The sequence below is a fragment of the Carettochelys insculpta genome, chromosome 3 (assembly GCF_033958435.1).
Source record: "Carettochelys insculpta isolate YL-2023 chromosome 3, ASM3395843v1, whole genome shotgun sequence".
Classification (NCBI taxonomy): domain Eukaryota; kingdom Metazoa; phylum Chordata; order Testudines; family Carettochelyidae; genus Carettochelys; species Carettochelys insculpta.
In genome coordinates, this window is record NC_134139.1 from 21,948,012 (window position 1) to 21,965,155 (window position 17,144).

General features: G+C 45.3%; 1 protein-coding gene across 4 annotated transcripts in view; it reads left to right on the plus strand.

The window, feature by feature from the left end:
• Nucleotides 1-17,144, plus strand: part of USP34 (ubiquitin specific peptidase 34) — a 344,835-nt gene that overhangs the window by 279,952 nt on the left and 47,739 nt on the right. For all 4 annotated transcript variants that reach the window (XM_074989455.1, XM_074989457.1, XM_074989456.1 and 1 more), the window contains 6 exons: nucleotides 501-565; nucleotides 665-740; nucleotides 837-884; nucleotides 4,180-4,245; nucleotides 8,409-8,489; nucleotides 11,398-11,483. In XM_074989455.1, coding sequence (XP_074845556.1) covers nucleotides 501-565; nucleotides 665-740; nucleotides 837-884; nucleotides 4,180-4,245; nucleotides 8,409-8,489; nucleotides 11,398-11,483 — 422 coding nt within the window. The remainder of the gene's footprint in view (nucleotides 1-500; nucleotides 566-664; nucleotides 741-836; nucleotides 885-4,179; nucleotides 4,246-8,408; nucleotides 8,490-11,397; nucleotides 11,484-17,144) is intronic.

Below are 17,144 nucleotides of genomic sequence, written 5' to 3' on the forward strand. Positions count from 1 at the left end.
AGGGAGATGCAACAGGTTCTCAGCCTCTCTCCTCTTCCTCCTTGGTTGGTCTACCCTGGGTGGTAATGTAGAGGAGCTGCACCATCCTCTGGTAGGCAGCGCCCCCTACATGAAGCAAAGCCAGTTGAGTACATACCCTGCTCACTTTGTAGCTCTCGAGTCTGCAGGAAAGAATCCCTGCAATTAAACAGGCAAAAAGTTAATGTGCTCTTGAGAAGCCCACTATTAGGTAGTCATTTAACAAAAATTAGTTTGACAAGCACGCGTGTGGAAAGTGTGTGTGTGTGTGTGTGTGTGTGTGGGAAGGGATATTGGGGAACTGGTTTTACTCAGTCGTTTGCCACAGTACAAATAAAACATTGCACCTACATTTTTAACTCAAATTAAGAGACAAGACGGTTTTTGTAGTCAACAGATGATATAAACATATTTTTAAGATCACACAAACTTTAATGAAGTAAACTGCTTTCTTGTATCTGATGTTAGCATTTTTTCTTCAGTGGATATGGCATGATAACATGCAGTTTCTTCAAGACAAGAACATTTTTGAACATACATATTTTGGGTAAGTTTTTTGTTTTAAATAAATTTTATTTTGAGATGTTTTCATTTAATCCAGACTTGTAAAATGTATTTTAATTAATAAAATAATTACTGACTCTAGGTTTATGTGGCAGTTGTGTAGTAGCATTCCAAGCACATTACCAGATCCCAAAGCAGTCTCCCTAATGACGGCAAAGGTAAAGTATCTTAACATCATAAAACATTTCTTCTAAATGGAATGTGTTCAAATGAAAATTCTGAACACTGATTAATTGTATAATATTTTCTTGTAGTTAAGCACTTCCTTTGTTCTGGAGACATTTATCCATTCAAAAGAAAAGGTAGGTTGGTTTGCTTATAAACTCATAATAAGTTGTATGAATGTGGTGAAATTTGCATGCGCCTATGTACTTATTTAAAAGGATTGGTTTTGAATCATAACATATATAGTAGTCAGTACAAAGCATGTTTACAGTTTCAGATATCATAGTCATCCACAAAGAAAGCATAAAAATGGGGTTGGTGTCCACTTCTTCTGTAAATGTGATGATTTAAGTTATGTTTAATGGGAAAAGCGGTGTTGTTAGGGTTGTTTTTAATTTAGAGATATCAGGACTGAAAAATCTTGTATTCTCTTTTTGGTGGGAAAATTATTGCATGATTGAGAGATGTGAATTAGAATCTCTTTTAATCTCAGAGGCAGAGTGTTGAATCCTTAACAAACCGAGTTGTGTTTGTAAGTGTTTTAGTTAAATAGATGTTAACATTAACACAAAATGGAGTTTCAATCTGCTTGAATAAATATCATTATAACTCTCGTTGATTTACTTTCTTGGTATCTGTGATGTCATAATATTACTGATTCTTCAGTCATCTAGGTTAGTTAAGAACTGACTTGCTAATATAAAAGCAAGCAAGGAAAAAATTAAAAGGAAAATTTCAGTCCTTTGTATATGTTATATTACACTTATGCTCAAGAATGTGTGTGAGGCAGTCTGATCCCCCTGGATTGTGTTTGATGCAGAACTGGAATGGTGAATAAAGAATCTGTCCATAACCTGGCATAAATTAGTTCAGTTTTAGGACTGCTGTACATCATGCCAAAGCCTTTTCATTTTCAGTTTAAACTTATTTTTAAGTTTAAAAAATCTGGGTTTCTTTTTTTTTCCCCCAATATTCACACATCATTCAAATATATAAAAATAACTTGTTTTATTAGGATAATGCAATACAGTGATATACGATACAATAATAAATTAGTTCCTGTGTATATGCAAAGCTGCCTGTTAAAGTAACTATGTGTGAGTCTAGATACAATACATAAATACAGACACAGACTCAAGCTCTGAAGTTAGTGCAAATCTGAACAAATGGATGAATTTCATGCCCACCATATGCACACCTCAGGTTTTTAGCAGATAAAAATTTAAAATTTGGAGACACTCAAAGGGAAAGAACAGGAAAGTCTGTATTCAGATACATTTCAGAACAGCAGGATATACTGGAAGGCGTAAAACAGAGACAGGAAAAAAGGATGAAGTTGAGTGTATGCACTGCAAATGGTGTGCCCCAGGCATTAAATATAAACTTAGGGTAATAGTTCTAAGTCTAGAATACTAAACTGTTTGTTCAAATTAGAAGTTTTATTTGTGGATCACAGATACGTTTACCTAAACTCAGAGGAGGGGTTGTGTTTTGAATTCTGTTTTAAGTTCTGCAGCAAACCACACTGAATTCCATTAAACTACAGAATACTTTCCTCTTCCTTCCACCCACCAAAATAAGCCGTGATATTTACTGAGAAAAATTATTCATATTTTGCACCAATTACCACCTCTTTGTTTTAATAATAAACACCAAAAAGTCCCATGGTAAAATGAAATAAAAACTGAAAATCAAAAAGCCTTGCTTATGTTTAAGCTACCTACAATTTCCAGGCATTGTTCTGGCAATTGGCTATCAGTCAGATGCAGAAGCATCCTTGCTATGGTTCTTTTCACCTGGCTGTCCCACTTACGCTAGGGCAAGCTAAAAGTACCTATGGCAACTGTACATGTCCGGAAGAAAGTCCCATCTGTGAGTGGAATTCTTAAGAGCCAGGTTCTTCTATGTTAAAGTCTGCTTTTTTTCCCTCAGCAAACCAAAGCAAAGCAGTAGCAGCAGAACCTACATCTGTGCATTTAAGTTCTTCATAACAATACTTGGACTAATTTTTCAAATTAAGGCTGTAATGAAGCCTGAAAGGTTACAAATAACACTTTTTGGTAGATAAGAGGTTACCTATCTCTGGTGGGCGTTTTTTTTTTTGTTTTTTTTTTTTAAGAGCATAGATAAAACTTAGTGTTTTGTTTAGCCCTTCATCTCTCATGAATTTTTTTCTCATAACTGAAGCTGTTATGAGCAAATGCTGAAATGTGGTAAGGGCTTGATCCTGCAAGGTGCCCAGAAATCTGGCCATGATCCAGCAAAACATTGAAGCACATGGTTAATGCTAAGATTTAAATAGAGCTACCTATATCAATAAAGCAAACAGGATTTTGGCCCCTCTCATTTTCTTTCCCTTGGTACTAATTTATTGATGTTAATTTCTTTTATATAAATATGTATGTAAATATGCATTCCTACATAAATCTAGTAATGCAAAGGGATTGCATCAATCAAGGCTATGACAAAGGCTTCTGTTAGCTCCTCAGATATTATTAAACAGAAATAACAGAATATAAAATAATTTTCAGCTCTTTTTTTCACTGAATGACCTTTAGGGGCAACACTGAGTCCTTAGGCTCACCCTGTAGGGCTGGCACCTTTCAGTGTTTAAACCTTGTTCTCCTTGCACCCAGAGCCAATATGGAGGCATCTCTCATACAGGCAGGTGGGGGTGGGAGGGAGTCTGTACTTCCTCCCCAACTTCCTGCATGGCTGCGATAGATCCAGAGACAATCTATTCCAAAATTAGAAAATTAAAAACAAAAAAAAATAAAGTTCTTTTATTATCAGCAGTTTCACTTTCCTTAAAGTCTTCATATACTTCAATGCAAGAGTGTTGTATGTACCTCATGGGAAGACTAATGTGGACTTGTTTTGTTTCTTAAAATATACGTGGTATTTTAGCATCAAACACCTAATCTCAATGCTAAATTAAAATCAGATTCTAATTCTTAAAATGTTACAAACCATTATTTCCATTTCATTAATTGAAAGCCCTTGATATGCCCTTATTTTTGGAATCATGCTGGGAGTTTATATGCATGGTTGAAAAGAGTGTTGTTTACAGCATGGTCTCCCTAATAACTCTTGGTATTTGGAGTCACTGGATTTTAACATGGTTTTTGATTTCTTCTCAGAGTTGGGGAGGGGGATAAGCAATACATGTGAAAGATTTTTTTAGGATGTCATTAACATAAAATGAGTTGAAATGTGAAAAATGCAGTTTCCCAGATGGTGACTATGCAATCCAAGTTACTTCGGTTTCCAGAATATGTGTTGCTTTTTTTTTGTTGAGATTTATTTCAGCTTCATTAAACACTTTAATGGATTGTAAGAGATTTGTTCCTAAGACTAAACATACTAACTAGCTGTGTAGAATCTTTAAGTTGGACTTTGATCTTAAAATATTTTTTCCCTATTTCTCTTTAGCCAACAATGCTTCAGTGGATTGAACTGTTAACAAAGCAGTTTAATAACAGTCAAGCAGCTTGTGAGGTGAGATAAATCATGAGGTGTTTAACAAGGTAAAAAAGTAAGAAAAAGAACTTTTATAAAGATTTTCAATTTTTCTGGGGTTAGCGTCACTAGGGCTGTCTCAACACTACCTCCCTACTTCGAAGGGAGGATGGTAAGTAGGGTGTTGGGAGTTTAGTAATGAAGTGCTGCGCTGTATGTGCAGCACTTCATTAAGCAAATTCCCCCCCGCAGCAACTTCGAAGTTTTAAACTTCAAAGTGTCGGCTCATGTCTAGCTGCGGCTCACCCGCCAGTACTTCAAAGTTTAAAACTCCAAAATTTTGAGGAGTAAAGGGACTTTGAAGTACCCCGGGCACTTTGAAGTACTGGCAGGTGAGCCACAGCTAGATGCGAGCCAGCACTTTGAAGTTGCCATGGGGGGGAATTTGCTTTATGAAGTGCTGCGTATGGAGTGCAGCACTTCATTAATAAACTCCCAATACCCTACTTACTATGCTCCCTTTGAAGTAGGGAGGTATTGTAGACAAGCCCTAGAAGTTCTAGAGTATGATTTTCTGTATTTGGGCATACATATACTAAGGAGAAATTCCTCCCTCATGTAAAGCCTAAACTTTGTATGAAGAATGTTTCAGGAACTGAGGGAGTGGCACTGTGTCCCCATCTTGTGAGCCTGTAGACAGGTCATGGGACAAAACCTTTCATGTCTGTGGTAGTAGGCACAGACTGTGTCTATACTATGAGATAAAATTAATGTTATTAAAATCAATTTCTTAATGCTGGGTTTTATCCATTTGATTTTGAGCATCTTCGCTTTCCCACATGCTTCCCACAAAATCAACTTACTGCTGCCATATACAAGTAGCTTAAATCAAGCTTAAATTGAGTGGTGCAGCAGTGTATTGTGGGAACCTATCCCACAGTTTCCTGGTCCCCATTGCATTCTGGCCCCACAAGTAGATGTAGGTATATGACAACATCTTCCCACACTTCATTTCCCTCTTTCCCTGCCACGTTAAGTATGTTTAAGTAGACATGGGTGCTACACTAAAACTCAAAGGAATCATTCAGATATGGCTCAGGGCGGCTAGAAGACCCCAGACTACAGCCAGGTTTAGACAAGGGAAAAAAGACCCTTAGGACAAGAATATTTCCTGCTGCAAGCCTTACTTTGAGAACTGTTGTAATTGTATAGCTACTACATTGCCTTCATTGAAACATGTATGGCTTGGGGCAGCTAAAAGACCCCCAGCTGCAGCTGGCACCTGAAAGTCGTGACGTTTGACAGCCTTGAAAACCATGACTGCCCAGGGAAACCCACCACCTGTCCCTATGAACAGCATGCCTAGGCTTTATTTTGGGCTTGGATATTGATTTCGTCCACCTGGGAAAGAGAACTCTAAGTGGACATGGGTGCCACACTGAAACTCGAATGAATCATCAGTAATGGCTCAGGGTGGCTAAAAGAGAGTAGAATTTTGACAGCCACAAAAATCGTGACCACGCGTGGAGACCCTTTCAGGAACTTGAATCTGGATGTAAGCCTCCTATGAAAGAAGACCCTTATGTTTGAGTAGACTTGGTTGCTACACTGAAACTTGAATGATTCATTGCAACCGTTACTGCTCTGGGCGGCTAAAAGACCTCAGACTACAGCTAGGTTTGGACCTGGAAAACAAGACCCTTCGGACAAGAATATTCCGCGGTGCAAGCCTTACTTGAGCAACTGTGGTAATTGTATAGCTACTTCAATGCCTTTATTAAAACATGTATGGCTTGGGGCAGCTAAAAGACCCCCCACCTACAGCCAGCCCTGAAAATCATGACTGCTGAGGGAGACTTTCCATGGATGCCTGAAAGAAGCCAGACTACATCCAGCCCCCAAAAATCATGACCGCTGAGGGAGACTTCCCTCGGGTGGCTAAAAGACCCCCCTTTACAGCCAGCACCTCAAAATTGTGACCACTGAGGGAGATGACCCCCCAGCCACAGCCAGCCCCAAAAATCGAGACTGCCAAGGGAGACTTCACTCAGGAGGCTAAAAGACCTCCAGCTACAGCCAGTCCCGAAAATGTGACTGCTGAGGGAGACTTCCCATGAGCGGCTAAAGGACCCCCAGCTACAGCCAGCCCCCAAAAATCGTGACCCTCACCGCACGCAAGCTGCCTGGCATCTTGTACAGCACATCCTTTCGTTGGTTCTGGATCAAGGCCCATGATGTGGCTGGGCGTGAGAGTGTTCCAGGCTGTGTGGCACCTCCGGTGAGAGGGAAGGGAGGGGATGTGGGGGTCAGGACAATATGTAAATGACAGAAAAGAAGTTTTCCCATCCTACCAGACAAGCATGACCCCCACCCACAGCCTAGGTGACACAAGGTATGGGGGGGACCAGAATCTGCCTCCAGGCAGCGCAGAAAAAAGGCAGCTAGCAGGGTTATACACAGGACTACAGACCCCACAGCTGTGCTACTAGCAAAGAAAAAGATTTTTCAGCCTTTCATGACCCTACTGCCACAGGCTTCCTGTTGCCTAATACCTCCGCACCTGAGAACAGTGGCGATGTAAGAAGCCAGAGTGGAGAACTGTGGTGCATTGTGGGGCACATACGGGACATCTGTGGAAGCTAATGAATTTGATTTAAAGACAAGGCGCATCCTGACTACCCTTCGTTTGGAATTTTAAATTCAAACTGAACGCTATACCCGTCAGGTTACTACGATTTAGGATTTTGATATGTTGATTTTAGTGGTCCATAAATCAAGCTAGTGGAATTTACAATGAGGGCAGGCACTTGGAAGAATCGGGCTCACTGACTTAAAATTGGTTTTATCTCATAGTGTAGATGCAGCCTTTTGGGCTGCTTCTGTAATATGGTAAATTTTGAGGAGAGGTTTGAAGGGTTTGGTCACTTGTCATATTATGGCTATGGCCACACTTGGCCAAAATTTCAAAATGGACATGCTAATGGCTAAATCGAAGAATATTAATGAGGTGGTGAAATGAATATTCAGTGCCTCATTAGCATGCTGCCAGCTGTGTCACTTTGAAAGTGGCACATTTTGCTCGCTCACAGCCTGGCTACATGGGTGTCCTTTTCGAAAGGACCCTGCAGATTTCAAAATCCCCGTATTCCTATCAGCTGAGGTTACAGTCTGAAGAAGGTATGTCCAAAGAATGTTGTCATACAGATGGAAAAGACAGAATTTTGAGATACTGAAGAGGGAAAATTAACAGAATTTGGTGATATCCTGAATATGCAGGGAGAATAGGAGTGTCAAATCTGACACTGAGATTACAAATCTTAATGACAGAACCCAATTATTACATAATGTTGTAATTTCAGACAGTTAACATCCTGCAATATATTTGATATTGTATGTGTGCATTAATTAGTGTTTGTTTGCAAAGCCAATCTTCAGATTCTTAAATCAGTATTTAACATTCAGTAATCGGGTGATACGAATTCATCACTGCAGTTCATGCGTAAGACATCAAAACTGAGTGAAGAACTGTAGAAATAGAAGAACATGCTAAAATATTATTGGAGGAGTCAAAAAAAAATAATCTAGATTTGTTCCTTGGAAAGTGACAACATTGTTTAGGGGCTAAACCGTAGTTCTGTGAGTTAGGAGGCTTCAGTTCTATTCTTAACTGCATCTCAGTATCTGGCTGGCAAGTCATTTAATCTCAGTGACCAGCTTTCTCCAAATGAAAAATGGAAATAGTAATGCTAACTCACCTTTGAAAAGCATTTAGGCTATGATGCAGGAATCACCCAAGTATCCCTCTTCTGCAAAGCATTTCAGTATGTCCTTAATCTTAAATATATACTTAAATCTCACTGACTTTGATGGGATTTAACTGCATATTTAAGTTAACCACGTCCTTAAACATTTTTTGAAAGTGGAATGGTGTCTCTTAATTCAGGCCTTAGAGATGCTGGGGTGAAGGGTATGAAAGATATTTCAGGCAAACTTGTATTTGTAGCTATTGTTTCCCCTCTTTATTCCTTCCCCAAAGACAAAAGAATTTTCAGATTTCTCTTGGACTTTAATTTTCCATTTTAAAAATATTAATAATAGCATCCTTCTAAATTTTAAGAGCCTGTTAAATCATGACTACGAAAAAGATTATGACTATGAATTTGGAATGAACGAGAAAGAACTTAACTATTTATTTTATACAGTGGTTTTTGGATCGGATGGCTGATGATGATTGGTGGCCAATGCAGATTCTAATTAAATGTCCCAATCAAATTGTGAGGCAGGTAAGAAGATGTGGTCTTATAAAAATAATTATTTAATACCTAAGCAGAAATGGTTTATTACTAATTGTACAATAATATTGGCAGTTCACATTACTGCACGTAACTCTTATTTCCTGCTCCATCCTCATTTATGATTTGTGGAAATTTTTATTATTGCTAGCAAAATCCTACATATAGAGCCTTAGAATTGAAGGCCAGAAGGGACTTCACTATCATCAAGTTTAAATTCCTGTCACAAGCCACCAACCTCACCCAGTGCCTGCACTATAACTCACCAGCTGAAATTAGACTGAAGAATACCAGCCAAAGAAGAGTAGACTGTTACTTGCCACAGATGGATAGTAGGTGGGGCCAAAGTGCTCCAGTTTTGGAAGGCCCAGCAATGGTAGGGAAATGATTTAGTGAGATATACCCTGATAATTTGAGCTATAACCCACAGTCACTGTGGAGGAAGATGAAAATCTGCCAATCCAACCTGAGGAAAAATTATTTTCAAAACCCACTTCAGTTAAACCCTGAATGTGTGAATGAGAACCAGTCAGTCATTGATGGAGCAGTATTATAGTTCATAGTCATCTCTGTGCCTTGCCCCAAGTGCTGACTGCCTAGCTTTGATTGGCTGAGAACTGTGGCTAGTGGGAGCTGCAGGGGCAGAGCCCATGAGCAGAGAGAGCATGTAGAACTGCTTGCCTGTGCTCTCACCAAGGGCAGCAGAGACCGGTGTTCAACTGCGGGGATCCACCCACGGTGAACACCCTCTGGTTCCAGCATCAGGAAACCCTTCCTGCACTCTGAACACCTGCCCCATGCTCTCTTCTGTATCCAAACTCACTTGCACATCCTGCATCCCCTCCCACATCCAAACATCCTTGTTCTTAGTTAAGTGGAATTTTTCACTTAATGGGATGCTCATTCCCCCAACATGCTGGGTAAAAAAGCTTCTACTGTATTCAGATTATTTGTGGGAGGGTTGTGCTGTGTATGCCTCCTTTGAAAAGAACTTAGAGATCTACTGATGAAGAACTCAGCATTATTATTATTTCTCTGAAATAAGTATCATCTCTCTGAAGCAAATTGTTGCAGGAGAAGCGTATCAGAAATAGCTCCTCCTTCTTGCCTGATCCCTTTGATCATGTCAACTTGAGAGACTGCTGTGGTAATAGATGCAGTGAAAAAAATCATTAAATCTGCAACAGTGTCACAGTGGAAACTGTGCTTCATTGGACACTTCTTACCTTTTAGGAAAAGGTGCTAGGTCTTAGTGAGTACAACGTATACAGGTTGAATATCATCTGGCACCCTCAGGACCTGACCGCTGTTGGACAAGAGAGTTTTCTAGACTACAGAAAGTTAATATTGTATAGTATGTTACCAACACATTCACTTCTTACAGGGCTCTTAGAAAGCATTTATGGGTAAATAACAGCACAGGAAGCTTGGCCACAGCAATAATAAGTGGGTGTCTGGCAAACTAAATTCATGCTGGATTACGGATGTTGCCAGATGAGAGAGTTCCAGGTTAGGGAGGTTCAACCTGCATTTCAAATTTCAGCCATTTAGATTCTAGCCGTGGATGTGTTCATTAAAATCTAGTTTGACTGTCTCATTAGAGAATAATACACTCATCCCTTGTTAAATGAGTACTTTATTTACAAGTACTCACTTAAGTGAGGGAGACGTATACCTTCCCTAGTTCACTCAACGAGTGAACTCCCCCCTGCTAATACGAGTCTTACCCCCTCCCCACGGCTCCAACCCCCAGGAGTCTCCCCCACCCCACCCCACCCTCCAGCCCCAACTCACTGCAGCCAAACTCCCTCCCCCAGCCAGCCCCATAGCCTGAACTCCCACAGCCCCACAGCCTAACCCACCACTGGCCCCATGGCCCCATACCGTAGCAGCATAACCAGCCCCGTGGTCAGACCTCCCCTGCCGGCCCCGGGCCCTGTATTGTGGCAGTGTAACCAGCCCCATGGACAGACTGCCCTGCTGGCCCGGTGGCCCTGAACTGCAGCAGCGTAACCAGCCCCACGGACAGACCCCCCTGCCGGCCCCGTACTGCGGCAGTGGCAGCGTAACCGGTCCCGTGGACAGAACCCCCTGCCAGCCCTGCAGCCCCATACCGCGGCAATGGCAGTGTAACTGGCTCTGCGGTAGTGTAACTGGCCCCACAGCGAGACCCCCCCTGCCAGCCCCATGGCCCTGTACTGCGGCAGCGGAACTGGCCCCGCACACAGCCCCCCCCCCCACTGGTCCCACAGCCCCATACCACAGCAGCGGCAGCATAACTGTCCCTGCGGACAGACCCCCCCCTGCCAGCACTGTGACCCCATACCGCAGCAGCGTAACCAGCACTGCGGACAGACGCCTCTGTCAGACCCTTGGCCCTGCATCCTGACACCACCCCGCAGCCTGACACCGCTGCAGTCAGACCCCCCGCCCCACTGCCTGTACCTGCCCCCAGCAGCCTGAACCCCCCACCAGAATTTAATCCTCCCTCCTGCTCATGGCCCCAAACTGCCCCCAGCCTTTAACTCTCCCCAACCCAAGATTAACTTACCCTTCAAAAGCAGTGCCACCTGCTGCCACTCCTTCCCCGAGTTAGGAGCCCTTACGAACCAATTAGAGACTTTTACATGTATTTTAGTAGGAATTCAGTGTCCCTTTTATGAGTTTTCACCTACGAGCAGAAAGTTGGGAACCAATTGTGTTCATATAGAGAGGGATGAGTGTACTGCAATACAGCACCAATTAGAGTATTGCCATCTTAATCGAGATTGTAATTTTGAATAAGTGGTACTGAAACACAAGTTTTTGGAACTTGGATATGTTTTTCTCTAAGAGCGTATGTGCTTGCCCATTTAAACAAATGAAGAAAATACGTCTGTTGTATAATATCCATTTGCAGATGTTCCAGCGCTTATGCATTCATGTGATACAGAGACTGAGACCAGTTCATGCACATCTGTATCTGCAGCCAGGAATGGAAGACTGGTAAAATATTTGCATCTGAAAACTTTCTTATTTTTAATTAAATGTGCTGCATTTGTGTCAAAGATGTGCTCATAAAATTATCCTAAATTATCCTGAAGGTATCAAACAAATGTATACTTTTGAGTTTAGTTGTATTTATTTATAGTTCTTTTTTATTTAAAAACATGGCTCTGGTTTGAAAAGGCACCAAGTAAAAGTAGAAACTGTTGTTCTTCTTCGAGTGGTCCCCATGGGTGCTCCACAACAGGTGTCAGGCTCGCCTGGCGCCGCAGATCAGAAATCTTCCAGCAGTTTCTCCTGGATCGCGCATACGCCGACGCGCGCCGCCCCCCCTGCGCGCCTCCGGCCGCGTGCACGATCCGGTCCCCGCCAGTTCCTTCTCAACCGCCATCTGCTGCAGACGGAATCCACTCAGGCTAAGGCCAGAGTCAGATTACTTAGCGGTTTTTTTTTTTTCCACGTGTGATTTGTTGTTTTTCAGTTATTTAAAAAAAAAAAGGAGAGAAAGCAAAGACAAAGAGAATACCAGCAAAAAAAAAAAAAAAAAAAAAAGGAAACAGAGAGGAGTGGAGAAGAAAAGAGCGGACATGAAGGCCATTAGGCCACCCACTGCCGCAGGCCGGTGATTACTCTTTGGGGTGGAAAGGCACGGTTTAAGTGCTAAGTACCCTCTTAACAATAAAGGACTCACCACAATGGCCTCTTCAGGTTTTACACAGTATGAGTCATGCCGTGAAGCTATGCCGGCCTCCGTGGGGCATAGCGAAGGCATCTGACGCCTGGGGGAATTACAGGCTACCCAGCCGCGTTCTCACTGTGCTCTGACCCCCCCCCCCCCCAGCCCGTCAGTGCAGAGATGGAGGGAACTCTCCCTGGCTCGATCCTTGCCGTGCATCTGCAGCGAGCAGGACGAGCGGAGCACACAGCTACTGACCGCATACTCAGGCGGCGGCACCGTCACAGGCAGCACAGACCCCCGTGGCACCAGCGGTACAGGGGTGCCAGGCACGGAGCCTGCAGGCACGGGAGGGGGATACCCGCGCAGCACCGCAGCTGACGGTGCTGAGAGCGGCGCTTACAGCGGGGCCGAGATTCCCGGCAGGGGAGGGGGCGGTGCCGGCCCCACAGCAGAGGGGCAAGGCAACATCAAAAACCCGGCACCGCAGTCCATCTCTGGACAGGGCTGCGCTGCTGTTAGCACCAAGCCCTCCACCTGTGATACACACGCCGCACCGAAGGCCTGTGTCTCCACCGGCCCATCAGGGGAAAAAGAAACAAACAAACACAAAAAAAAACAAAAAACAAAAAAAAAAAACCTCCTCCGTTCCTCCAACCAATGTCACCATGGCTTGGGCCACCTTCACCATTTTCTGGGATTGGATCCACTGGAGTACTATCACAAGCCAGTTTCACCTCTATCGGTGTCGTCGCGGAGGTCTCGCTTTCCCAGACATTGGGGGTACACATGCTGTGAGTGGTCCAGGTCTCCATCCCCGGACCCTTGCCCATGCTGCCATGGTCGTCCTATCATGCTGGACACAGACAAACCACAGGCCTGCACCCAGGGGCTGGTCCCCCCCAGCCCTGGCCGTTCAGTACCCCCATGGGCACTCCCGATCGGGGACGGAAACACAGTTGTCTCAAGGGGAGTTAATTTTAGAACCCCGAGACTTTCCTTCACAATCCTCCAGCGAGCAAGTGTGTCATCGCCCACGGGAACCCGAGGGTTCGAGGGAGGGTTATCTTAGGGGTTCCTCCTCATCCTCCCCAGATGAGGCCATGGCCCCTGGGGATGTCTCTCCCCTGGATGACCTTAAACAGTTTCAGGAGCTGTTTTAAAGGGTGGCTTTCACGCATGACATTCAAATGGCAGAGGTGCAGGAGAAATATCACAAACTCCTGAAAAATTTGAGACCCCCGGCTTCATCCAAAATTGCTATTCCACTGGATGAAGCCATTCTGGAGTCAGCCATTACTATATGGCAGACTCCGGCCTCTGTTCCGCCTACGAATGAGAGAGCGGATAAGAAATACTTCGTCCCGGCAAAGGGCATGGAGTTCCTCTTCAGTCACCCACAACCAACTTCTTTGGTGGTCGGGTCGTCCCAGCAGAGGTCAAAAGCTTCTCAGTACAAATCGGGGGATCGGACAAGGATGCTAAGAAGCTAGAGCTGTTTGGCAGGAAGGTGTATTCAACGGCTACAGCAGTGGTCATGCATAGAGAATCCTGGCCCCAGACGTCGGGTATCTCAAGGGACCTACAGGCGAAGATCGTGGACCTTCCCTTTGATACACAAAAGCTGTTCGCAGACTCAATGGACTTGATCCCTCACTCCAGTAATGACTTGAGAGCTACACTTAGAACCTCAGACATTTATACTCCCCCATACAAAAGGGGAAAAATTTTATACTCAGGAAAGACGCTACGCTTACAACTACAGCGTGCTCAATATCAATGGGGCTACGGCCAAGGGTGCTATCAATAGCGGCAACAGTACAGAACTCCTAGGCAACATTCTCAACAAAGCCGTACGCCCTCAGGTCAGGCCTCAAAGGCAACAAGTTTGATGGGTATGTCGGGGGCTGCACTATCAATACCCTCGCTCAATGCCACTCTCATCTCATGTTCCATCATCGCTTCAGACCGTTCCACTCCCAATGGCAAAAGATCACCACAGACATATGGGTTCTGGAGATCATAGCCACAAGTTACACGATCCCCTCCCAGTCGCTTCCACCGATGAAGCCTCCCACCAGGCCTCACCTCAGGGACGCTGCCACGAGGCAAGGCTCAAGCAGAAGGTGACTCACCTTCTGTTCATGAGGGTGGTGGAAAGAGTGCCGGAATAATTCCAGGGGAATGTTTTTATTCACGCTACTTCCTACCAGAAAAGAAAACAGGAGACTGGAGTCCCGTCTTAGATCTTCGGGGCCTCAACCGTTACTTGCGCAAGCAACGGTTTCGGATGATCACAGTTGCTTTGATACTCACGGCACTGGACGATGGAGACTGGGTTGCAGCACTCGACTTACGAGGTGCTTACTTTCATATAACAATCCACCCGGCACACAGACGCTTCCTCCGGTTCACGGTCGGCCAGGAGCGTTTCCAGCACAGGGTTCTTCCGTTTGGCCTCTCCTCAGCCCCCAGAGTCTTCCCCAAAACCCTGGCAGTGGTATCAGCCTACCTGCACAGACGGGAGGTGTTTATTTTTCCCAGATCTGAGCGACTGCCTGCTGAAAGGGGCATCGGAGGCAGAGGTCTCATGCATGATGCGCGTCACAGCAGACACGTTTCTTCTCTGGGTCTAATCATCAACCTCGCAAAGTCAAAGTCCGAAACCACACAACATATAACGTTTATAGGGGCACGCAGAAACTCTATCACAGCAGGGGTGTACCTACCCGACGCTCGCTTCCAGGCAATCAGTTCGCTGGGGAAAGTCATCACATACAGCCCCACGGTGCCGGTCTTAACGTGCCTACAGCTGCTGGGCCATATGGCGGCAGCGATGTTTGCGGTACAGAATGCCAGGTTGCACATGTCAAGCCTGTAGCATTGGCTGGTGAGCGTTTACAAACCGGCATCCCACACTGTCCACAGGGTGGTGTCGCCCACAACAGGTGTGCACAGATCCCTGGCGTGGTGGGAAAACCCCGAGAATCTGCTAGCGGGGGTGCCTTTTCACCAACCACAAATTTCTATTTTTGTTACCACCGACGCCTCCCACATGGGATGGGGAGCACACATCGGCGACAAGGTAACGCAAGGGCTGTGGTCCCCTGCAGAACAGGCACTGCACATATCCATACTGGAGCTCAGAGCAGTGTTCAACGCCTGCAAACATTTTCGGGATTACCTACCTGGCAAAGTAGTCGGGATTCAATACCGACAATACCTCCATTATGTTCTACATCAATCGACAAGGAGGAGCACGATCCCGTGCCCTATGTGCGGAAGCACTCCCGTCGTGGAATCGGTGCATCGCCAACAACATAACGTTGAAAGCCTCGCACTTGCCGGGCGCTCACAACGTGAATGCAGATCAGCTGAGCAGGCGCTGCGCAATCACGCACGAATGGCAGATCCACTCCGATCTGCTACAGCACATTTTCAAACATGGGGGTTTTCCCCAGATTGATTTGTTTGCCACCCAGTACAAAAAAAAAAAGTGCCCCCAGTACTGCTCCAGGCCAGGAGTGGGGCGGGGGTCCCTGGGGGACTCATTCATGTTTTCATGGAAGGGCTCCCTACTTTACGCGTTTCCCCCGCAGCGCTTATCCGCAAGGTCTTGCACATAGCCAGAAGGGAGAGAGCTCACATGATTCTCATAGTCCCGCTTGGGATAGGCAGCAATGTTTTCCCTTGCTTCTGCGCATGTTGGACCACCCACTGCTCCCTCTACCGGTGGCGCTGGACTTACTCACACGGGCTCAAGGGTCCGTAGTGCACCCGCACCCTCAGGGTCTGCACCTACAAGCATGGCTACTCCATGGCTCAGCTCCTTAAAGAGCACATGTACGGAGGGAGCACAACAAGTCCTGGAATGTAGCCGAAGGACCTCCACCAGGAGGACTTGCAAGCAGAAATGGACTCAATTTACAGCCTGGTGTTCCGCCAAGCAGTTAGCTCCCCTTGACGTCCCTATACCTGTAATACTAGAATACTTATTGGACCTTAAGAGAGGCGGGTTTTTTCTCTATCCTCGCTAAAGGTCCACCTCGCCACTATATCAACCTTTCGGCGTACAGAGGGCGGGCCCACGGTATTTGCCCATCCTATCGTTACCGGGTTCTTGAAGGGGCTGGTAAACCTGCCCCCCCCCTTGGAAACTGCTTCCACTATTGTGGAATTTGGACTTGTTGCTCAGCACGCTATCGGGTCCACCTTTTGCACCATTAGCCACAGTTCCCCTACGTCTCCTTACGATAAAAACAACCTTCCTCCTTGCAACTACGTCAGCCCGCAAGGTGAGTGAGCTCGTGGCAGTGATGGCAACGCCGCACTGCACAGTATTCTCCAAGGAGGCAGTAACCTTAAGGCTGCACCCAGCCTTTGTTCCAAAAGTCTCTTCAGAGTCCAATCTTAACGAGCCAATAGTTTTACCCGAAGCCTCACAGCTCCGGCAAGGAGGCACGCCTGCATCTCCTAGATATGAGGAGGGCGTTGGCCTTCTACACAGGCAGAACTAAGTCCTTCCGGAAAACGGACAGGCTTCCAGTCTCTCTCGCTCCCAGGTCAAAGGGAGAAGGTCTCTCTTCAGGGAGAATCTCAAAGCACATTGTGTCCTGTAGAAAAATGTGCTTCGAACTTCAAAAGACTCCTTTGCTGGCCCCGCCCAGGGCTCACTCCACCAGGGCGGTGGCGGCGTCAACAGCCTTCTTCAAGGGCATCGCGTTAACAGACATCTGTAGAGCGGCGACCTGGTCATCCTATGACACCTTCGCCCAGCATTATGCCCTGCCTTGGGTATTCCAAGAGGATACCCGTCTGTCGACAGCAGTCCTCTTGGGGGCAAGCTGCACATAAACCGATTACCCACCTCCTTACTTGGGTTACTGCTGGGTAGTCACCTGTTGTGGAGCACCCACGGGGACCACTCGAAGAAGAAAGAGAAGTTACTCACCTGTAGTAACGATGGTTCTTCGAGATGTGTCCCC